The 24,800-nt window shown below is 40.4% G+C and overlaps 1 protein-coding gene across 5 annotated transcripts in view; it reads right to left on the bottom strand.

Annotated features, from left to right (window-relative positions):
- Positions 1-587: 587 nt before the first annotated feature.
- The window catches only part of BMT2 (base methyltransferase of 25S rRNA 2 homolog), a 62,970-nt gene continuing 38,757 nt past the window's right edge, over positions 588-24,800 (bottom strand). For all 5 annotated transcript variants that reach the window (XM_050936316.1, XM_050936318.1, XM_050936319.1 and 2 more), the window contains 2 exons: positions 10,552-10,666; positions 588-3,342 (listed from right to left, as the gene is read on the bottom strand). In XM_050936316.1, coding sequence (XP_050792273.1) covers positions 2,713-3,342; positions 10,552-10,666 — 745 coding nt within the window. In that variant the 3' untranslated portion in view covers positions 588-2,712. The remainder of the gene's footprint in view (positions 3,343-10,551; positions 10,667-24,800) is intronic.

Raw genomic sequence — 24,800 nt, 5'->3', positions numbered from 1 at the left:
ACAACATAAATGCAAACAAATATTCTGTGGTATGCCTGTTTCCCTCTCCCTGACACCTGGAGTATGGGGATCTTCTTTCACAGTATTGTGTCCAGTTATAATTTTAAGGAGTTTCAAAACCTAGAGATATTCTTCTTGAACCTCCAAAAACTGTATTTCTAGAAGACCATAACATCTCTCTCTTGTCTTGGGAGGCCTGAGTAGCAAGAAGCCATTTTTCCTCACACCAGCCCAAACCCTCCATTTCTGGAAAGCATTTAAAGGTATTTAGTTTGGACAGCAAAAAGAACCACAGCTTCTATAATAATCTGGGGTCCCTGATTCACAACCATAATGTCACCAAGCTGTCATGTAGGCTGAATTCAAACATTCCATGTTTAAAACTGTATCTGTTGAGTACACCTTGGTCTGAATTCCAAACCATCCCCATCTGAATGAATGGTAAATGGAGTGTAATTTACATTAACCAATCCAAATACATTTATGCTAGGTGGTAATAAATTTTGTATAGTTTTTTGTTTGTTTCTTAAAAGGAGTTCCAATTAAAATAGCTCATGCACACTTTGGAATATAAGCAGAATCAGTAATTTCTGTAAACAACTGAGAATTTATAGCACCAACATTTAGCTTTAACATAACCACTGACTCCAGCAGTGCTCAACTGAGAAGAATGCAGTCTTGATTCCAAGCATCTTAGTTTAGCAAAAAAGTGAAATTTTAAGCATTACATGTGAACATCAAGCTGTATTTAACTTAATTCAAAATACATGATGGATTTCATTTAGATCCGTGGCTTTCTGTTAAATTTTTAATAGTCTCTTAATTTTGCATGAGTTCTAATTTAACATTTCCATCTAGTTTTAAAATGTTTACATTTTTAAATATAATTCTTGTTTTGTTTATAAATAAACTGTGCCATTCATCGTTAACTAGAGCAATCAAGTTTGGATGATAGGGAATTCTTTTAATCTGTGATGTACAAGATGTACAAAAAGCTTATGTTGAAGAATAAAGCAACTTAATACAGTTTGTGAAATTTTTAGTATAAAGTAGGACCAATTGCCAAGAAAATACAGCATACAAAGAAAAAGCAATCAAGAAGTTGGAAATTGTGAAACTTCAGTGCAAAACTTCCATGGAAGTGTTTTAAAAAAAAAAAAACAAAAAAACAAAAGCCACCACCTAAAAATTCACACAAGAAATGGCAATTAGTAATTTCTGACTGATGAATACAAGATTAATTTTATATTGCCTAAAGATATTTTTTTAACATTTGTGAAACTACATTGATAACACTGGATAAAAATTTTTAAGCCTACTCTAAAGTTAGGGTCTTAAAACCCACACTTAGTAACCTAATTCAAGCTACTTCTAGTTAGGTAGAAGAATTTAAGACTAACTTCAGGTACCCAAGGTTTGACATTTTTGGCAATTCTTTTTAAATGGAGAGCAAAAGTATTTAAAAAAGGCCACAAAAAATAACCACCACTGTTTCTACATAAGTACAGCAATTTGTCTGCAGAAGGATATAGGTTTACTATACACATTTAAACAAAATATTTCAGAATGTGTACAGATCAGATTGTCTGTATCAAACTGCAGAGCAATTCTTAGAAAGTCACAGGAAGAGTGTCCAGCCAAATGCCTTATCTAGAATGGGGCCCAAATCTTGCAAACACTTAAGGGTGCCCTTAACCTCAATTATGAGAGTGGTCAGTGAGGTTACTCACTTACATGTATATACATCCTTAAATGTGTAGAATTGGGTCGTAGTACTTGCAAAATTGGCCTACTAGAGTTACCGTGTGGAAATTCTGAAATTAAGATCTACAGTTATAAAAGAATACTTAATCTTAGTATTTTTTCCCACCTATAAGTATTTTGCTCTAAAACTGTATGCAAAATAGGATTTCAGGAGAATTCAGAGAACTATCCAATGTGGGCAATACTGATATGTTAGTGCTACTATAATCATAAAATTCCAAACACTTTCCAGCTTTGAAGTAAAAAAAGGTATCTAAACCTATCAAACTATATCATTTGTCAGGGCTAGTCTCTCATCACCACACATCTAACTTCTGTTATGCCAGTGAGGTTTTACATGTGTATACAGATGGGAGAGTATGCCCCAATACAGTATTTTGGCATTACCTCAATTAACTGAAATAGAAAGATCAACAAGATCTTTAAGTTTCTTCAGCCCAAGCTTATCCAGAATGAAACTGCTTTCTGTGGCACAGTACAAGCTTTGTTCAATAAAAGAAATGGACAAGTTTAACCACCAATCAACTTACCCCAAACTTATTTGCACATTTACTATCAAAGTGCAAATTACTTCTCAGAAATCCACCAACTCCAGTGTCAGAAGCTCAACTATATTAAGAATTAAAAATATTGAAACGACATTTAGCAAAATTAAGTAGAATTCTCACTTCACAGCACTGAAGAAAAGAATGGTACCTTTCTGAAAAGTCCTAAAGAAAGTAACAGCAATTTATGCTATGACACGAGTCATTTTGCATAAAATGTGTATTCTTCACTTTTTGTACAAGAATAAATTTTAAAATTCAGAAGTAGAAAAAAATAGCAAACTCTGTAAACCTTTGCATTTTCTCTATGCAAACCATTTTTATGTAACAAGCCCATGTTAGTATAGCAAAATTTGTTAAGCAATAAAGAAGTTTGGACTTAAAGGGCATTTTAACTATTATATTAACTTGAAAGTAATATAGGATCTTCTAGCTCATAGAAAGGGACTGAGCTAGCCTGGCTTTCTCCAGAGTCTGAATCGTAAGGGGCATCAGGAAGCTCCATGAAGCTGTAAGCTAGCTGTTCGTCTTCAATATCTGATCGGACGTAGCAGGAAGTGTTAGAATATTCCTCATCTTCTACACTGTTGAAATCCTGTGGAATATACAGCATCCCTGGGTAGTTCCTGCTAACTAAGTCACTTTTAGTTTTCAGGGAAATTTTCCTAAATGCCATCAGGTGCATGTGAGAAAACTTTGAATACTTGAAACGCTTAAAGCCCAGGGATTCTATGGCAATTTTCCAGCTTTTCATCATCATAGCATGGCGATTCTGGTGGGAAGAGTCAGGAGTGATTATAAGCAACAAGCCATTCAGCACCAGAAGTTCATGGGCCTTCTTGCAGCATATCCACCGTTGATAAGGTGATGGAAAGTAAGAAAGGAGAAGTGAGAAAACCACGACATGGAAGAGTTCTCCAGGTAGAGAATCAATGGGATTTTTCAGCTGTTTAAGAAAGGCATCTATAGCATCTTGCGCAAGCTGGAGAGGTTGCTGAATTTGAAGGTTTAAAAAGTCACATTTGTATACACTCTGGTGAGAGAAAATATTAAAATAGATTAAGATTACGCTCAGTAACAAATATTATGCAAAAGGCATGTGATGATTATGAAAAGGCTCCTAGATATTCAGCAGCCTTTTAATCTGTCTCTTGCTACTAAATTGTGCTGTAGAATTTAAAGCTTTAAAAAAAAAAAAAAAAGTTAAGAGTGCCAGCTATCATAGTTGCATAGAAAGCCTTCAAAATGTGATTTAATGCATTGAAACCCAATAGCTCAGAAATGTGAACTACCCATTTTAATCTCAATTGATGTCATCTCTGAAACCATAAATTGCAGATTAAAGTGTCACACAACTATTTCACTGCTGATAATTTTGGTAGAAACATTCAGATAATGTGCTCGTTCCACATTGTCTTCTTGCATCTCCAAATGTTCAAATCCACAAATGTCTCATACTCAGTTGCCAAAATCCTCTCTCTTTCTCCAAGTGTAGCTGCACATTGTCAATGCAAAAACTGTGGCATATTAGGCAAAATGTGGGACAGTATAAAATGAGCAATACAATCTTAAACAATGCTGGAGCAGCTCCTGTATGGGTTTATACTTTTCATTTTTACACCTAAGCACCCATTTAAAAAAAAATTGAATCCAGGTAACTCAGAATAACTTTAGTCCAAATTACTGTGGAGTACAACACAATGGTAATTGAGTACACACAGAATCAAGCTCTTATTTCCTCTAAACATTGAATACTGTAAAAAAATAATTTAGATGTTAAAATGTTGTTCAATGTAACATATGCCAATTCATGACACTTTGAATAAATCTATTGGCGAATATAGTCTATTCACCAATTACCTGACTTCCCTTAGAAAAGATGACATTCCTAGAACAAAACATTTTAACACTCTACAGCCTCATTAATTTACACTGTTGACTGGACCATCTACTGTGAAATACTGAACTGCAAATTAGTAATTAAATGAAGATGAAAAGCAAGGATAGAAAAACATTTTGTAATGAACATATAACAAATGGAGCTTAATCTGATGCTATTTAAAAGCACAGTAAATATTCTGCAGCATTACTTTGTATAATAACTCATTCATAGAGACCTCAACGCTCACTGCGCATTTTTCAATGGTAAACGCTATGTAAAAGTTACTGAAGTGTGAATTAGAGAGACCATACTGTTATAAAGCTACTTGTCACTGTTTACATTAAGACTTTCCTCTTCTGGTTTTCTGGGTGTTTGTCTGTATAGAATTGTTTCTTCCTCAGAGAATGTATATCAGTTGTAAGATCTCATTAGTGCTCCAGGAATCTTTCAACTACTTTTCACAGGCTTGCACCGTGGCATGAAGAGAACAGAGAATATACAGTAACTGGAATAAAAAATCTCAGCTTTTGCCAAGGTAGCCACATTACAGGATCTGTGGTCTCTCATTCTCTACCACAGTATATGTAGAATAGGATGCAACTGTGGTAACTGCATTGTATTTGTTGGCAAGTGTTAAAATAACCCCATTATGATTTTCAGTGTATTGCCATCTGAAAATAGTACATACTTCAAGTAACACAAGATCAATAGCAGAAAGTTAGCAAAAAAAAGTATTTTTGAAAATAGTGCTTTAATCAGATTTGCTGATGCCTCTGTCAGTCGCAGATGCTGAGAAGACAGACACTCAATATAAACCAACAGGGATAAAGAGAAAGACATTTTAAAACAATTTCAGGACTTGTTACTTAGAATCATAGAATATCAGGGTTGGAAGGGACCTCAGGAGGTCATCTAGTCTAAACCCCTGCTCAAAGCAGGACCAATTCCCAACTAAATCATCCCAGCCAGGGCTTTGTGAAGCCTGCCCTTAAATACCTCTAAGGAAGGAGATTCCACCACCTCCCTAGTAACCCATTCCAGTGCTTCACCACTCTGAATGAAAAAGTTTGTCCTAATATCCAACCTAAACCTCCCTCACTGCAACTTGAGACCATTACTCTTTGTCTTGTCATCTGGTACTACTGACAACACTCTAGATCCAGCTTCATTGGAACCCCCTTCCAGGTAGTTGAAAGCAGCTATCAAATCCCCCCTCATTCTTCTCTTCTGCAGACTAAACAATCCCAGTTCCCTCAGCCTCTCCTCATAAGTCATGTGCTCCAGCCCCCTAAATCATTTTTGTTCCCTCCGCTGGACTCTTTCCACTTTTTCCATATCCTTCTTGTAGTGTAGGGCCCAAAACTGGACACAGTACTCCAGATGAGGCCTCACCAATGTCGAATAGAGGGGAATGATCACATCCCTCAATCTGCTGGCAATGCAGAGTGCTTTTATCAAAACTGGGATTAAAAAAAAAAAAAAAAAGTTAGCCAGTAACCACTATAGTTTTCCTTATGCTGCTTGCCAGACTGGTGTGTGTACATATGATTTCCCACACTGGCTGCTCTTGTGCTGTGTTAAACGAGAACTTCAGAATATACTGTGCTTTTATATGCTGGACAGAGATGAGAGAAAGCAAAAAGCTTCTCCCATCTTTTCCCCCTCCTCCCAATACAGAGACAACCAGTGCAAGGCTTGAATTTAGTGAATGGTTCATAAGGCCTTGTCCTGGATTTCTTCACAAGGGTGGGTTTTACTCAGCAAGAATATCAAGGCCACCTGTATACTAGGTTTCCTCTTTCTGCCTTAAGGGTTTGTCTATACATGAAAATTAATCCAGTATAAAGTAGGGTGTGAATTTAAAGCAGATTAGCTACTCCTGTTTAACTCCATATGTGAATACTCATATTCCAGAAAGAGAGCATTCATAAATGGAGTTAATCAGAAATAACTATTTTGGATTAACTCCCCCATGCAGCCAACACTTCAGAGACTGATATAACCAGCAAGGGCAAATATAACTTTGCAGTACTTTGGTTGGATGGGTTTGGCAAGCTAAAAATGATTGTTGAGCTTCCAGTATGATCTCAGCTAAAAAGTCTCCCCCACAAAACAAGAGTAACACAAGAACATCCTGGGCAACAGCTTTTCCCCAAACAAGGGATATAAAGTCAGTTCACAGAGCATCCAACTGGCTGTTGTATTGTACCTCTAGGTTCTTCCTGCAATTTTACTACAATCCAGGGAGCAAAAAATGCATTTTCCTCTCTTGTGATTTCCTCCTCACCGCCATTCTGTTTTGCCTTGAGACATAAAACTAACAGAAGAACAGGAGAATGTCAATTTAACACCTACAACTGACATCTTTTATTCCCCAACAAGCACATTTGCTGCCATCTGATAGACGTTCACAAAAAGATTTTGCCTTTAAAAATCTTCATCCAAAATATTAAGAAAAAGGATCAAAAGGTCAACTAAAGCTTCTTGTTAACTTTTAACTGCACTCTTCACCTTTCCCTGCCCTTTTTTGTTTTTTCATTTGGTATTGTACAAAAAGAAAAGTCAAATCCTCATGGATAGGGGAAACTGAACGCTTATTACTATTAATGTTATAGTAATACAAAAGTAATATATACAGCAACAAAATTCAAATATCCTAAAAAGCCTAATTCTCAGAATATGATATCCACATTTAAGATTTTCCAATTTACAAACGTGATCTTTAATTCCTACTCTTTATTTACTGTCTCTCCCCTAGTTTCTACTCCACGACAGTTTACTCTTCAACCCATTACTAGTTTCCATAGTAGCCTCTTCACACTTTTATGGGTCACATAATGAAGGTCCTGTAAGTACTTAACCATCTCTATCTCCTAATGCCTGACATGGATTAAGATCCATGAGTTACATTAGTAGCATCTTAAAGTTTATAAATAAGTCATTTGGGAAACCTCATTGCTAGAATCTGATCTTACATTCTTCTACACAATTACAAATAAGTTTACTTGAACTATGATCTTACTGAAAACGTATGATATTTTCAGACTGTGTAGTTAGTTTTTCTAAGTACAGTAATGCCTCACTTAACCTTGTAGTTATGTTCCTGAAAAATGCAACTTTAAGCGAAACGATGTTAAGCGAATCCAATTTCCCCATAAGAATTAATGCAAATGGGGAGAGGGGAGGGGGTTAGGTTCCAGTGAAATTTTTTTTTGCCAGACAAAAAAGGCATTATGTACAGTTTAAACAAGCAATACAGGTATAAGTTGTAAATAATTTTAAAGAAACAATTTAATACTACAATCATCATTGCTGAGTATGAAGCAATGGGAGGTGTCCCCGTCTTACTCCACATAGGCACAGCCCACTGGCACTGCAGACAATGAGGCAGGCAAGGAGGCTGAAGGTGCCGTAGGCTAGGAGAAGCACCTTGCGCAGCAGCAGCGGCAGCTTCCCCTACTGTGCAAGCACGAGGGGCGGGGGCTCAACTCTCAGCCTGCCCACTCCACCCATTCCCTCAAGCCCCCACCCTTAACCAGCCTCTTCTCCCCCTTTATGCCACAGGCTGCATCCTCACTACTGCCCCCTCTGCCTCCTGCCTGCAGCAATCAGCTGGTTGCAATGTTAAGGAGGTGGCAGGAGGGAGGGAGAAAGGGGGAGGAGCGAGGACGCAGCATGGATGCTCCCCCTCCCTCCACTGCCTCCTGCAATCAGCTGGTTTGCTGTGTTCAGGAGACAGGGGAGGGAGAGGAAGCCTGTGCACCGAGTCCTCGCTCCTCCCCCTCCCCCCTTCGAATGCCGCAAACCAGCTGATTGCCACAGGCAGAAGGCAAGGGGAGCAGAGGGAAGGCACTGATCCACGGGGTCCGCTGGCAGGTGGGAGGCGCTGGAGGTGTGTATGAGGGGGAGCTGATGAGGGGCTGCCAGCTGTGGACAAAGCAGGCAGCCAAACAATGTTACAGCGAAGCATTGCACAACTTGAAACAAGCACGTTCTGTAATGGAGCAGGGATGTAAGACTGAAACAATGTTAAGCGAGAGGACGTTAAGTGGGGAATTACTGTATGTCTGGAAATTTGCGTTTCTTTATATACTAGTTCACGCTAGTGTTAAATTGTACAGAAAAATATTATATATAGGACTTGCACAGACAAATTTTTCGATGATAACCGTAATTAGCTTAAAAATGGGAGGGTGGGAATCAGTAAGGGTTCATGGACCAAGAGCTAGACCCACAAAGGGATTTAGATAGTGTATTGCGGCAGAAAGAGATGGAATGACTATAGCCTAGTGGTTAGAGCACTCACCTGGGGGGCGAAACCCCCAGGTTCAATCTACTTCGCTAGATGGGGGGCGAGGGAAGGGGAACTGAACTGATTCCAGGTCTTCCACATCCATGGAGAGTGCTCTAATACTGGACTAAAAGTTAGGGCTTGTCTATACAGAGGTTTAATGCATGCCAAGCCACAGCATAAGGGCTTATCTATACCTGCAGCTGCAGAGACGCAGCTGTGCCACTGCAGTGTGTGCGAGAGGCGATAGTTATATCGGAAGGAGAAGCTCTCTTGCCAACTGTCCACACCAGCACTTATGTCATGCAGGGGGGTGATTTATTCACAGCACTCAGCGATGTAAGTTATGCCAACGTAAGCTATACTGTAGACATAGCCTTAGCCTACAGCATAGTAGCTTGCCGCACATTGTTGCTACATGGATGCTGCTGCTGCACACAAAAGTTCCTTAGTGCAACCTGACCTACTGCTGTAACAGACATCAGAGTTTACCAGCACACTTCAGAACTTTTGGCATACAGCAACAGGGGTCACATAGCGACTTTGTGCATGGCAAGTTAGTGCACTACAGAATTAAATCCTGGCTTACCAAGTACAGAGTCTCTGTGTGGGCAAGTCCTTATGAATGAGGCATACCCTCCCACACAAGCTGTGTTGTGCGGGGGTGAGGATTGCTCGGAGCACACCAATTGGATCGGACCCTATAGGCAAGCTAGAGGTGGAAGGCCTAGTTTGAGGATCCCACTGGGGCTTAGGCATGAGATAGGCACCCAGGCACCTACACTGAGGCAGCTATGCATATACTCACTGCGATAATGTAGCTTAAGCACCTACAGTAGCGCCTAAATGTTGACTTAGGCACATAAATCCTTTCAGGGATCCAGCATCAGAGTCTGGTGATCACATCAACATACATGGCATGGACTGCCTAAACACTGCTATACAGCAGCAAACAATGAGCCTTTATACAAAGCAGCAGCGAACAACAGAATGTACATCTTTGCTAAGGACAGCATTATCCTCAAGTTGTTAATATTACTGAATTCCACATCTGTCCTATATATTCCTGAACCCACTGTGAACTACTGTCTGAATCAGTATCAAAGAATACGAAAGCTGAAATATTACTGTGTTCAAATATGACAACTCCCTGTGTTTTTAATCAAATTTGGTCATACTACTGATTTGACTAGCACTACTCACAATGGCTGCTTTTACATTTTTACTTTGTCTTTACAAAGATTAGTTGTAATATTTATTAGCTTCCAATTACATTTCTAATATAAAGGATATGAAATTGCTCATTTGCTTCAGGATTCTTGGAGTCAGTGGATGTGGTTAAAGATTTAAAATAAAAATCTATGCTTTTTCTGTATCTTCTCATCTCCCTTCCACTCTCTTGTGACTCATTCTTGTTGAGGGCACTGTTATTCTGTTGGAGTCTGGTTATCCTCACTAACATAAATAAGGCCAAGATGAGGAGACAAAAGCAGTACATAAGGATTACAGCAAGTTAAAAACATTTCAGGACTTTTCCAAAACACAGAGGTTACACTGGTTTAACTAAGGATATTACGTGTCGCTCAGATTTAATTAAGCCAGTGCAATTTTGTGTGGGGACACAAATGTTAATGTCAGCCATAAATTCTGTGGTGTTTGTTGCATCCAGCCAATGGCTCTGATTATAGTATATTTACCATATTATAAATTGAAAAAAGTAATTTGTCTTCTCTTCCTTGTTCTTGACTAGTGAAAAATGAAACAACCCTTAAAAATATACTGCATGTCTATGACAGTTTTTTTCCTTGTTTCTTTTAACACTAAAATTTCATTATTATAGAGGCTTGACCAATGTGATGTTTAATGAAACAATCTAAGTTTATCAATCTTAAAGATATTTCCATTGATATGAATCTTGTTGGTGGCCTTCCTCACTCCACCCGTCCTCCAGAAGCCATACAGAATATCTGCTTTTCAAACAGACCCACATTCCCTTAAGTCTTTTACTATAGAAAGGACCCCTAAAATACAGACTCAAATTAAAAATAAATTCAGCAAACATTACATACCTCAACAGCTGGGACAATGTCTATGCCGACAGTCAAGAATTCTTCAAACTTCAGAAATGGATTAAAGCAGCTGCCAACATCAAGTAATCTAATTTTTCCTGAGGGGGGAAGCAACCTAAGAAAGTAGAAATTCAGTTTTATCAAATGCTATTTGTTAAAGGTATATTCTGAATTAGACAATTGGAGCAAAAGAACGTTATGTAGAACATTAAGTGCCGACTAAATAATAGAGGGGAAAATTTTTTATTATTTGTACTCTGAAGTTGCCTAGCAGAGGCCCATTGCGCTGAGAAGATGGCCCGTGCCCTGAAGATAGTACAACTAACCATAAGGTGAGACAATAGCTGAACACAGCAGAGATACCAGGTGGGAAGCACAAGGCAACAATGAAACTATTCTGATCAGCATAATAAATACTGAGTTTTCTGGCTGATGCTTACACTTGGTGCTATGAGTCAATTTTTTAAACATAAGTTCTACTGAGGGCACTGGTTGAACCAGAATTACCAAAATGAAAAGGCTGAGGATATTACAACAACATGTTACAATAACTAAAAAAAGATTTAGGAATACTTAGTATGTTTTGAATAACCTTGTTTTTGTAAGTCTGATTTCAAGAGCAGTTGCACTAGTTTCATTCTATAGTTAAAATACCTCTCAAACAAAACAGGAGACTATAAATAAAATCTCTAGGATATACAAAAAGGTTTAAATATTTCACATATAGCATTTTTGTTCTCTTTGTAAAGAACCATGCACACGACACTAAATTTTATACAGACTCACACACATACACACACACGGTTAAAAAAAAATGTCTACAGTATTTCAGGAAAAAAAGCGTCCTCACAGAGATTTATTATTTGTGTTGTCTCAATGTCTACAGGCAGAAGTCATGCCACTGTAAATGTCCAATGTTAGCTTCATTGTCAATACTGTATATATAGCAAAATGACAACAGTGCTCTTAATTGCAGATTTTAAATTTTTATTTCACATAATTTGGATAATTATCAGAATACACTTTTGTTTTATCAGAAATATATAGCATTAGACTTACATTTAAAACTATTTTTGCTAAGTACATTACTAGCAATTTAAATAAACTATTCAGATTCAGAAGTATCTTTGTAGGACAGCACATCAGATTACAGAATCCACCAATGTGTGCATCTTCCTCACAAGTGTTCAGGTGTTATTTTAAAGTTAATTTAATGTTTAGAAAGGATTTAAATTTGTAACCTGCATCCAAGGAAAAATAGCAAACAGATGATAACTAAAGTTACTACCTGACAGTAATCCAAAGTCTGATTCTAAACTAGAGATGAAAATTTTTTACCCTGATCACTGACTGGGGTTGGGCTTTTTGTCACACCTATTGTTTTAAAATATTAGATAGTAAACTTCCAGGGGACTGGACCATGTGTTTCATATTTTCATACTTGGGGCCCAGTCTGAACCTGTAATATAAACAAGTAATTAATTTATGTACTTGTAATTTATGAAGCATCAGCCCATGTGTCCTACCTTCATCACCGTGCAGGTGGTCTGTTGTTTTTAAATGAGTTTGGCTTTGGCACTCTTTCAGCTGGTATGATAAAGAGGACTTTGAGAGGTATAAAGAAAGCAGAGCAGCCGCGTCTACAAATTAGATAATTAAAGAAACACCTCACTCTTAATGATTCCACAGTCTGACAAATTTGTAGTTAAGAAAAATGAGTTTAGTGTGATCAAATGATTATGCAAGGACTAAAAAGACAACTGGCCTCACAGCTTGAGGCAGAGGAAAAAAACCAAAACATCTTTTGCAGAGAGCTCCTGCAGGAAAAAATCAGATTTTTAATAAAGATAGAGACATGCAGTGCTTTCACGTCCTTCCACATCAACAGAAAACAAGTTTGAAATAAATTGAGTACAAAAGTAGTAATTACTCACCATAATGGTTCTTCAAGATGTGCCCCCCATAGGTGCTCCACAGCCCTGCGCCACTGATTGGAGAACTTCAACAGGAATACGTCTGGCTCACCACGAGGCCAGCAAGCGTGCACAGACATTCCCTCCTCAGTTCCCTCTCCACTGCAGAGTCAACTAGTGGAACTCCAGAGTAGAAGGGAGGAGAGTGGGTCGTGCTCCCATAGGGATGAACATCTCAAAATGCCATTACTACTGAACAAAATGAACAACAACTTCTTTGAGTAGTGTCCCTTTAGGTGCTCCACTGTAGGTGACTCCCGAGCAGTACTCACCTCTGGAGGATGGGACTTTGGAATCGGCCGATAGAGATGACAGTACTATGGCACCAAATTGGGCATCTGTAGCTGAGTCCCCTAGAACAGCACAGCATTCTGCAAAGGTATGCACAGATGCCCAGGTAGCTGCTCTGCAGATCTCAGATATAGGGATACTCTTTGAGAAGGCGATCAGTGAGGAGACTGACCTTGTGGAATGTGCGTGTATTAAAATGGGGGTATTACCCCACGCAGTTGGTAGCAGAGTTTAATATAGCCAGAGACCCACACGGAGAACCTCTGAGCTGAGATCACTACACCTTTCAATCTATCCACAACAGAGAGGAAGAGTCTCAGAGATTTTCTAAAGGCCTTTGTCCTGTCCAAATAGAAGGCCAAGGCTGTTCTCACAGTGAGCATATGGAGGATGGCTTCCCTGTTGTTCTCATGAGGTTTGGGATAAAATGTTGAAAACTGAGTAAGTTGATTCATGTGAAATGCAGAAGTCACTTTAGGGGTGAACTTCAGATGTGGTCTGAGTTTGACCTTAGAGACGAACACAGTAAAAAGGGGGATGTGCCACCAAGGTTATCTCCTCTTCCCATCCTTAAGGCTGAAGTGATGGCAATGAGGAACACCGTCTTCATGGAAAGGTGGGCCAGCAAACAAGTAGCACTGGGTTCAAATGGCGGTCTAGTCAGTCCTTTTAACACTAGACTGAGGTCCGATTGGGAGTGAGGGCCTGGGTTCTGGGAAGAGGTTTGCTATGACTTTAAGAAACCTCTTTGTAGTTGTGTGAGAAAAGCTTTCTACCTGGCAGTGGAAGGTTGTGATTGCTACTAAATGAACCTTTAGCAAGTTAATAGAGAGACCTGATTTCTTTAAGGTTAACAGGTAGTCTAGGACCAGTGGCAGGGCGGCTGTATTAGGTTGATACCCTTGAGTTGGCACCAGATCTGAAACTTCTTCCATTCCTGGAAATAGGTACAATGAGTAGTGCTCTTTCTACTGTGTAATAGCATCTCTTGTACCTCCTCAGAGTGAGAGGTCTCTATGTGCTAGATCTATGAAGAAGCCACGCTTTGAGTCGCAGGATCCACAGATTGAGGGACAAACCTTCCACCCCATTCTTCGACAAGTAAGTAAGTAGAGTCATTGGAGGACAAAATGCCAGTTGCTACAGTTTGCATAGCCCAGGTGGGGGTGATCAGAATGATACTTTTCCCTTTTTATCTTGAAGGGACCTTCAGTAATAGAGGGAATAGGGGAAAGGCGTAAAGAAGGCCCTTGTCTCAAGGAAGGAGAGTGTCTCCCACGAAGCGTCATCCAATTCCCGCCCTGGAGCAGTAATGTGGACATTTCTTGTTCTGATAACTAAAATTTATTACCGGTGTCCCCCACTGTCGGACTATGTCATGTAGAATCATCAACTATCTCCCATTCATGTGGGAATTTGTGGCTGAGGCTATCAGCTATCATGTTGTGTATTCCTGGTAGGTAGGCCACTGATAGTAAGATGTTGTGGAAGATGCACTAGTTCTATAGCTTCTATGCACGGAGAATGAGAACTTGCACCTTTCTGTCGGTTTATATAGAACATGCAGGCCATGTTGACCATCATGACCTTTGTACACATGTTATTGAACAGTGGGAGAAAGCGAGTGCATGTATTTCTGACTGCTCGCAGCTGAAGCAGGTTGATATGGAGGCCTGTCTCCACAAGAGACCATTTGCCCTGTATTTTGTGACCATTGAGATGTGAGCCCCATCCTATGAGGGATGCATCACTAATCAGGAGTAGAGATGGGGAGGACTGAGTAAACGGGATTCCCAATAGATATCTTTACGGGTTCTTCCATCAGTTATGGGATAGTTTGACCCTGGTGAGCATTGATACAAGTTTATTTATGTTGTCTCTATTTGGCTTGTAAACTGAACTGAACCATGGTTGTAGGCATCTCATTCATAGTCTGGCATGAGCAATAACTGATGTGTCTGTGGCCATGTGTCCCAGAAGCTGGAGGCAACGCTTCGCCAAAATTTGGGGGCTGGATTGTACTGTCTCTATGAAAGAGGTAAGACTGAGAAATCTGTGATGTGGAAGGAGTGCCTTTGCCTAAATGGAGTCTAGGTCGGCTCCTATGAAGTCTAGTCTCTGCACTGGTATTAAAGGTCAATTTTTGTTTGTTGATCTGTAGACTCAGAAACAGGTCCCATGTGACCTGAGTGACCCGTTGGGCCTCTGTGTAGGACCATGCCCTGAGAAGGCAATCGTCCAGGTAAAGATAAAACATCATGCCCTGAGAGCATAAGTGGGCTGCTACACGGGGCGGGGGGGGGGGGGGGGCTGATGACAGGCCAAAAGTAAGTGGTCCTGGCGCAGTGTGAATCTGAGATAATGCCTATGACTTAGTATGAAAGAAATGTGGAAGAATGCATCTTGAAAGCTGAGAAAAATCTCCTCCTTCTCAAGGAGTAGCACTATAGAAAAAATTCTGATTTGACAGAATGATGCAAATTATATATTTTTTAATTTGTCAACATTTTATTGGAAATTTCTATGAAGAGGTATTGAAACAAGGATTAGTTTTTAATTAAAAGCAATCTTTCTGGCTTTTTTGGCTGCAAAATCAGTAACATGTCATCGTATGACAAAGACAGTGTTGTCTTGTTCAATTGCAAGAATAGCAAGACCAGTCAAGTGTTCCTGACTCATTGTAGAGCAGAGATAGTTTTTAATGAGCTTTAGTTTTGAAAAACTCCGTTCTCCTGATGCTACTGTTACAGGAATTGTCAGTAGAATATGAGTGGCAATGTACACATTAGGATATATGTCAACAAGTTTGCTGGTATGAATAAACTGTATGTCCATCATCGATTTTGCATGAGGCAACAACTCAATTTTTCGTACAGTTCAAGTCCATTTAAAACAAAACGATCACCATGCTTCAGGAGGCTCTTTAGGTCAGGAGTTCCCAACGCGGTGCCCGCAGGTGTCCCGGTGCCTGCAGTGGCCTTTCAGTGGGCCATGTACTGGCCAGAGGACAAGCATCTGCCGAAATGCTGCCGAAATTCGGCATCATTTTGGCAGATGCTTGTCCGCTACCACGGTCCTTCATCTGGCGCCCGCCAGATGAAAAAGGTTGGGGACCACTGCTCCAGGCTCTTGCACTTTGTCATTAGTTGCTCTTGTTTTCCTATTTCGTTGAATTTAGTCCTGTCAGCCCGCTGCCAGCTGAGTGAATGGAGCCCCAGGCCGACAACGGGTTGAGAGGCTCAGCCGGGGTCTCAGCCTCTGGCCTGCTCAGCTGCTGCCAGCCTGCGGCTCCTTGGGGGTCCCCAGGCCAGCAGTGGGTACTGAGTGGGGCCAGTGGCCAGGACCCTGGGTGCCAATGGGGCAGCAGCCGGAACCCCAGAGCAGTGGCAGGCTGAGCCGCTCAGCTCGCCGCTGCGTGCCATCAAAAATCAGCTCGCGTGCCACCTTTGGCACATGTGCTGTAGGTTGCCAACCCCTGCTCTATACATTAGTAAGGAGATGAGCATATTACAGTTGTTGGAGGGCTCTATTTAGCAGTAACAGAGCTATAGGAAAGTCAGTCAACATTTTTTGTTTCTCTGATGAAAACTGACCCACTTCATTCCCCATACCAAACTTGTCTTAAATAATTGTCAACAACTTAATTTTCTGTTTTTGGCTAAGATATTGATTTAAAAAAAATATTGAAATTGAATTCAGGATTGTTAGCAAGCATTTTGGCAAACAAAGTTGTTAAATGACACTTTAAATGGCACCACAGTACTGCTTTCATGCTTGGCTCACCCCCCCCGCCTGCTGGTCCAACAGCTGCAGTAGAGGAGGAGATAGGTGGAAAACTGCAGGACCTCAAAATCCACCTTTTGGGGCGCAGAGTGGCAACAGCAGCAGCAAACCCTCAGGTCTGATCACACACCAATGGGCACTACCGCCAGCCCAAAGGACCATCGTGAAGTTAGCACAGCATCTGATCTCAGGGGCACCCATGGAGCCACAGCAGCTCATCCTGCCCTGTGCAGCTCCCCCCGGATGAGATGGATCACTGCCAGCCCAAGGGAGAGATGCGCTCCCCAGCTAGGGTGATCAGATCCAAAAGTCCTGATTTGATAGGGCCAGACCTGATATTTGGGGCTTTGTCTTGTATAGGCACCAATTACCCCTATCTAGGGTGACCAGACAGCAAGTGTGAAAAATCAGGACAGGGGTGGGGGTGGGGAATAGGAGCCTATATAAGAAAAAGACCCCAAAACTGGGACTGGCCCTATAAAAGTGGGACATCTGTTCACCATACCCAACCCCCTGTCCTGATTTTTCACACATGCTATCTGGCTATCCCCAGCCCAGTCCAGCAAGACCATGCCAATCCTGGCTGCCTGCCAAGGAAGTGAGTTTACTTTCACTCTCATTCCTCAGCAGGCAGCCAGCCAGCCTCTCCTCCCCCCCAGCACCTCACCAACCCAGCCCTGATGGAGGGGAGGGGGAAAGAGAGGGGTGGCTCCATGGGGGGGAGGAAGAAACGGGGGGGGTGCTCTGTGGGGCAGAGAGGAGAAGAATGGACGTTATGGGGGACAACAAAAGGATACTGCCAGAGCCGCAGAACCTGCCTCACCTCACACTGGGGGAAAAAGAGTCACACTCACAGGTGATTTCCTTTCCCCACCCCTTCCCAGAGACACCAGCAGCCAATCCCCTCCCTCAGACTGTGCTGCATTCGACTCTCTCTAGGACCCAGCAGCCCTGCTCTTACATGCTCCACTGCTTCCCATCTGTTCAGGCTCTCGCAGAGCGGTGCCCCAGGCAGCTGCCTATTCTGCCTATGGCTAAGGACGGCCCTGCGTGGATGGCATTGGTGCCGGCGGTTGTCAGTGCCAAAAAAGACTTGTACCGACAGAGTTGGAGAAGATGACCTAATCATATGGTCCGTCAGTGCCAAACCCAGCAGGGTCAAGGTCCGTGCCAATGACTTCATCAACATAGCCTTCCCTGGGGCAGATTTTCCATGCTTGTCACACCCCAGCGGTACTGATACTTCTTTGCCTGTGCCCCTCAGGTCTTTGGGCAGACCAACTTGCTCTGTCGGCTCAGTACTGCGCATGCATTGGGTAACAACTCTAGATAGCTTTGGTGCCGTTGGTACCAATGATACAGATGGAACTGGAGATATTTCTGGCTTGACTGGGGTTCGTTACAGGGACTTGCAGACCTTTTTTTTTTTTTAAGTGGATTTGAGTGAGTGACATCTCTTTGGGATCACCTGCTTTTGAAGTAGAAGGCTGCGGTGATAGCTCTCACTGGGATTCCAGGGGTTGAAGGGCCAACTCCATGAGCAACAGTTTAAGCCTTCTTGGACCTGGGTTTTAGCTGTTGGCACCAACCACACTTTTGTGGACTGTGCTTTTCCCCCAGGCAGCGAACGCACTGCAAGTGTCCATCCATCACTGGGATGGATTCTTGCAGCTAAGACACTTTTTGAAGCCTGGAGAGCCAAGAATAGCCTTGTCTTGGGGGGGGGGGGGTTCTTTCCACTGGGGTTGGTGGGAAGCAACTCCCTTTTTTTTTGCATGGTCAACTAAAAACAAACAAGGTACTAAAAGGAAAAGGCTTCAAGGGAAGCTAAAATTTGCAAAAACTATAGGAGTTAATGATCCATGAACAGACAGCTCTTACCTCAGTCCGTAGCCAGCGATGGTTGAGAAAGAACTGAGGAGGAAATGCCTGCGCATGCTGGCTGACCTTGTGGCGGGTAGGGAGCCATGTGTGTGGGCAGGATGGACTGCTGTTGAAGTTCTCTGATCGGTGGCATAGGGGTGCACACTCACTTACAGATGAGCACCCATAGGGACACTGGACATTCCCATATATTCCACTGCTACAGTATGCCTGATAAGGGATGCAAGATAAGGGCAGAAGAAAATAAATGACTAAAATAGCAGGAGCCCAAAAGCTGCTCCCTGAAAATAGCCTCTTGGAAAAACTTCTTTACTGCTTTTGTTCTGTTCCAGAGGACTAATTTTTCCTTTGATCTCAGGATTTGAGGGGGTGTGTACTCTCTTCTAGGTCTTGAGCAACTGTAAAGTTTTCCTCAATTGCTGGACTTCCTCTTTTCTCCACTAAACTATATGTCTAGCATGGACAAGAAGAAGGATTTACCAGTTTTTAAGGCTCAGCTTACCCAGGAATCTGGCTTTTTGGTCACAGCCTCTTACACTGCTTCATCTTCTTGATTAAGGCAATATTCAGTGTTGACAGTGGGGCCCTATTCTGTTGCCAGCCTTAAAACATTTACTGTACACTTCAGTAATTAATCTTTGCCCTGTTCTCTTGGTGCGGTTGTGCTGTGTGCAACACAAAGAGAAAGCAACTTCTTTGCAAAAGCCTACTTTAATATTCATGGCTTAAAGTGATCTCATTTCTTGCTGAGGAAAGCAAAGTTGCAAGTGAAATCCCTAGACAGTTCCTATGCCTTGCCTTAAAATTCTGAATACTCAAACTTTATAGGTTGGAGTATATTGCATAATTAAGAGAGCCATTAAAGTGGAGATTTTCAAAAGTTGCCTAAGGGATCTGGACTCCCAAATCCCTCAATTTTGACAATCTTCTTGTGGATTGGGAAGGAAAGATGATTTCCCAAGCCCTCATCACAATTTCACAGTCACACACCTTTCATTATGGAAACTGCTAGAGACCTAAATTATAGTTTTATCTTCTGGCAAAGGGTAGCTGGGAAGAGAAAAAAAAGTCTTCAGTGCCATTGTGAGTTAGCATGAAGGTCAACTGAATAATGCAAGCTGTTCCCTCCCATTCTATAGTATTCAGCACCCAAGTTTATATTAGCTGCTCTTTTTTCAGGTGCTGTGACCATACAGTTGGCACCCATACTGAACTGCGTATAACTGCTGGTGAGAAAGGCTCATTTGAGTATTCTTGTCATTTAGACATTTTATTTCAAAACTGTTTTCTGGACTCTCTTGAACTCAAAGGATGTTTATCAGAAAGTAGTATTTAAAAGACAATATTTAGACTGTTTCTTTGATTGCAGAAGGAGCATAATAAATGCCAATAAGACATTATCCTTCCATTTTAATTTACTGTTTGTTTTTCATAAATTAGTTAAGAATTCTAACCAAGACTGACTGCATTTTTTGCCTTCTCAATTTTGACTAAAAAGGTCCTAGCAACAACGGAGGAAGTTTTGACAGGAGCAGGAAGGCGATGACAGGATCTTCCACAGATAGATTCCCTGAGAAAGCTCTGGAGAGATAAGACTGTTCCACAGGTCTTCTGCATGAAGGATTTGACTCACCTGGACAGAGATGGCCCCATCATCCTGAGAGGACGTGAACAGCTTGAATCCAAAGAAGCCCTACAGCTGCTGTTTATGCCACGTCATAATCAGAACCAACCTCTGGATCCAATCTGTGACTGAGAAGACTAATGCACACTGTTGGATTCTTGTTTGTCCCTATACTTCTTGGATATATCTGGTTCTATTTAAAACCACAAGGAGTGCCACGAACTAAAGAAGTGGCTGCTCTGCAAAAAAGAAAAGAATCCCAAGGCCTCTTGTCCTGATAGATGCAAGAGTTTGTAATCCACATTTTAGCCACGGTAAACTAGAAACAAAGGATGAAAATAGGTGGCTGAAATCAGTAGCCTTCAATTGGCCAAAGAGGGTACTAAGTCCCCATAACCCACTGCCAACTTGAGTGACAGTTGACAGAATAATACAAGAGACTTACAATTAAACTGTTACATTTTCTTGATCTGTGGGTAAAATCAGTCAAGGTGCAATACAGATTCTATCCTATCAACTGTACGTATTAATCTTTGTTATAAGGCATCCCTACACATACATTACTGCTATAACATACCAAAAGCATTTCCAAGTATGTGGTATTGGAGGAGACTTGGGGCAGGGGGAATAGAGAAAGTTAAAGTTAAATCAAGCCCTGAAAGGCAGTCTTGCACAATTTTAATTCCATGTTCTGTAACACTATCAACTAATTCCTGCCTACTTTCGCAGTATAGTAAGTAGTCCAATAGTCTGCATTTAACATGTAGTATATCAAATTATTATCAGTAGTCAAAACCTTTGAACATTATTGCTTCTTGAAATAAACCATAGTAATTAAAGTTTGTGACTTATCACACTACATAAAAGATAATTGAACAAAAAACCATTAGAATGTACTCTGGAATTAAACTAAACATTATCACTAATCTTTTTTGAAGGATAACTAGCTGAAGTATCATAACCAATTTATTTTCTATGTGCATCCCACACCTTATTCATTTGCATCTCACAAGCTGATACAGCATCTTTCCCTCTTTGTACTTCCGTTACATAAAACCAGAAATAATTAAAAACTAATTAACTTTTTGCTTTATGAAGAAAATTTGCACCAGCACTGCCAAATTTAACAATCTCATGCTTACAAATAGTAATTTGATTGTTAACCATTATATTATTTTCTTCTGTTTATATAATCAATGCAAATGCTAAGTTAGAGTTATATCAAGATTTTAAATTCAGAGGTAGGTGTTCTACTGTACACACACACTATGGAAGGTGCTTTGTTATATGAGGATAAACACAAACAATGAGATCTCATATGGCAAATAATTTACACATTGGTGAAATAAATGTGGAGATCTAGACAGAAGGATATCAGAGGTCACCAAAATAGTGTAGTCTTACAGAAGCAAACAAATTGTGAGACAAGTATTCCTCAAACTTATCTGATGGGGCCCCCTCTGCTTTGTGTCTGCAGTAGTTTATGTCCTCCCCCCCCCAGGTCTCCCAGCTCTGAAGGCAAAGTGAAGAGCAGCAGCTGCTGACTGGGCACACAGCTCTGATGGCAACACCACGCCAGCACAGAAGTAAGGGTGGCAATATGAAAAGTGATATTCGTCAACACCAACAGACTCAGCACCCTATTGTGACCCTTACTTCTGGGCTGCTGCTGCCACCTGGGACTGACAGCTGGAGCCCTGCTGCCTCCAAGTGAGGGATAGGTGGGTGGAGGGAAGGAGATACTGAGCAGCGGGATTTAAGCTGTCAGCCTCGGGGTGGTGGGGCTCCGGCTGTCCCCTTTATTCCTGCCCAGGGCCAATGAGAGGAGGCGGGAAGCTGGTACAAATTACCGGGCCTGGTGGTCTGGAAGGGGGCCCGAGGCTCGGCTTCGTCGGCTCTGTTTAGCCGGTCCGCCCTTGCTGGGGGGGCCCAAAAAATGTTTTTCACCAGGGCCCAAACCCACTCTCAGCAGCCCTGTTCCCACCTCCTGGGAGTGCAGGGCCCTTCTGCATGAGCCCCAGCCACTTGGGGCTGACAGCCAGAGCTCTTTAAATATAATAAATAATAACTACTACTACTAATAATAATATAATGCTTCGTGCTTGTATGTGATGTTATCTGCACCAGATCCAGATCGAAATTTAAGCTGTTTTTAAGGCAGAATTTTAACAAGATCAGTGTTTTTACTAGTGTTGAAATAAGCTCCCTTGGGCACTAGTTCATAAGTTTACTTCTAAAACTATTAGAAAATACTAAACATGAGGTACAGCTTGACTGTATTAGCTGCATTTTAACTAAATTATGGAAATTAAACTACTGTTCATTTTTAGACTATGAATACATGCCTTAAAAATGCCTGTAAAAGATCTGAGAAATGAGATACACCAAATCAGTTTTATTAGTTGCATCCCAGTGGACTAAAATCACGATGAAGTCTCAGTCATTTAAAAGTATTTTCTATCTATCTGGCATGTCAATAAGAATCATTATAGCATCCATCAGCCGTTTTCCCTGCAAGAATCTACAATACAAGAAGTGTTCAATTCTGTAACAGCAGCAACTTTAGCCACATCACACAGCATGTCAGTTACTAATCCTACAGAACTATGGATTTCCCAAGAGCCCCTAGAGTAGACCTTTATTTTATTTTATTTTTTTGGCTGCAGCTGTTGCCAGTATGATTAGTAGTGCAGGACTACAAGAACAACATTTTAAAACAGAATTAATACTACACATAGTCCCATCAGTTAAGGTTAGGGTGACCAGCTGTCCCAATTTTACAGGGACAGTCCTGATTTCTGGGTCTTCTTCATATGTAGGCTCCCATTACCTCCCACCCTCTGTCTTGATTTTTCACACTTGCTGTCTGGTCACCCTAGTTAAGGTCCTATGAGACTTTCCATTGGCTTCAATGGCTAGAAGATAAAAATTCACTCCAAAATGAAAGTGACAAATTCTCAGTTGGTAAGAAGTTTCCACAAAAATAAAGTGCTCTCCCACAAAATACTGATAGCTAGACGTGCAGAAACAAGAACACTTCTGATATTAAGATACTTTGTTCTTCTCCTATATAACAAAATTGATTAAACTTAAAAACAAATATTAATAGATGATTAAAAACAGATTTTGTATTTAAATACATTTTCTAAAAATAAACTATTTAAAATTAAATTTGAAGTTATATTAAGGCCTCAAGTTACTAGAATCTATTAAAATCATTTAAATTAAAGTATGCTGCATCAATGAGCCCTCCTCAAATTTTAATGTGTTAAAGGGTGCTGCTTTTTTAAAATTATATACAGAATCAGAGGGAAAACATTATCTTCTGAGGTCAACTCAACTTTATAAATGTGTCACAATGTCAGGTACTGCATTAAGTATCTAAGTTATTTACATTCTTTACAATAGAGCAAATGCTGGTATTTATATTTGTCCAAATATAACTACTTTCAGATTCTTTTGTGCAGAAAAGCTCTCCCTTTGGTTTTAGTTTAGGCAGCAGGTAAACAGAGGACATTTTCTTCATTTGGATTAGTTCATTCAAAGTTGAGAAACTGATTGGGAGCTGAAAAAGCTGTAAAGCTTACTTCCTTTTCCAATAAAAATCAGGTGGAAGATGATGAGATCTACTAATTCTAAAAATTAAAAGGAAACTGCGTCAGATTTTTAAAGGTATTTAGGCACCTGACGATGCAGAAAGCTACCTAATCTGCTTAGGTGGGTTTTTTTTTTTTTGTGGGGGGGGGGGGAGAAGAGGGAGAGGGAGTCAAACTACAAACCTACCTGCATTTTTAGGTACATAAAGACCCTTGAAAATCTGTCCCATGATGACCAGAAACAGTCAAACTACTGTTAATATTTCCTTTGTTTAATAAATCAGTTTTAAATGCAAAATATATTTTGACTAAATTTACTTTTTTTCTTATTTATCCAGCACATTTTAAAAGGTACTTGTGTTTAACTAAGAAGCAGCCATTTAAAAAAATAAATCTGCTTTTGTATATTTAATTTAATTCTAATTTCCATCCAAATGCAGCTTGACACAAATCCAGGAGTAAAAAAACCTGGAAAAAGTGTAAAACCAAAAAACCCCACATTTATTCAGGATGTTTATTTTCATGTTAAACTATATCATTACTTAAATAAATGCATGTAGATATAGTGTATCCTCCTGGTTAGCACAAAAGACTAAGGTAAAGGCTATATCTGATTGTAAATCAACAAGAATTAACCTATCTTTAGGAAGGTAAAAGTACAAATGCAAACCAATAATTTAAATCAAGGTTTCCAACTAGCTGATTCGAGTAATGATTACAATTCCGAACTCAAAGCACTGATTTAAATCAGTCCACCCTGTTAAAAATTAACCTGTCCTTCAAACTTAAAACAAAATTTTTTAATGTCAGTGTATCTGAAAACCTTGCAATACTCAAGAAACCATCTGGAACAATCATTTATCCCAATTAGATGTATTTACCTTACAGCCTACTTTTATAAGCCATTACTAAGTAACGTATAAAACCAGGTGCTGAGTCTACACAAGATTCCTTCCTCCCCCACACCTCCCACTCAAACCTAGCTGCAAACCCATCTGACTTATTTTATATAGCTCATGCATTCATGTGCCTTTAACATTCTATGACAGAATCAAAGGTGAAAGTATTCAAATTGTATTTTTACATTTTTAAGCTTCA

Source organism: Gopherus flavomarginatus, chromosome 1 (assembly GCF_025201925.1).
Source record: "Gopherus flavomarginatus isolate rGopFla2 chromosome 1, rGopFla2.mat.asm, whole genome shotgun sequence".
Taxonomy (NCBI): domain Eukaryota; kingdom Metazoa; phylum Chordata; order Testudines; family Testudinidae; genus Gopherus; species Gopherus flavomarginatus.
Note: the sequence above shows the minus strand (reverse complement) of the source record. Positions and strands in the feature narration are given on the sequence as shown.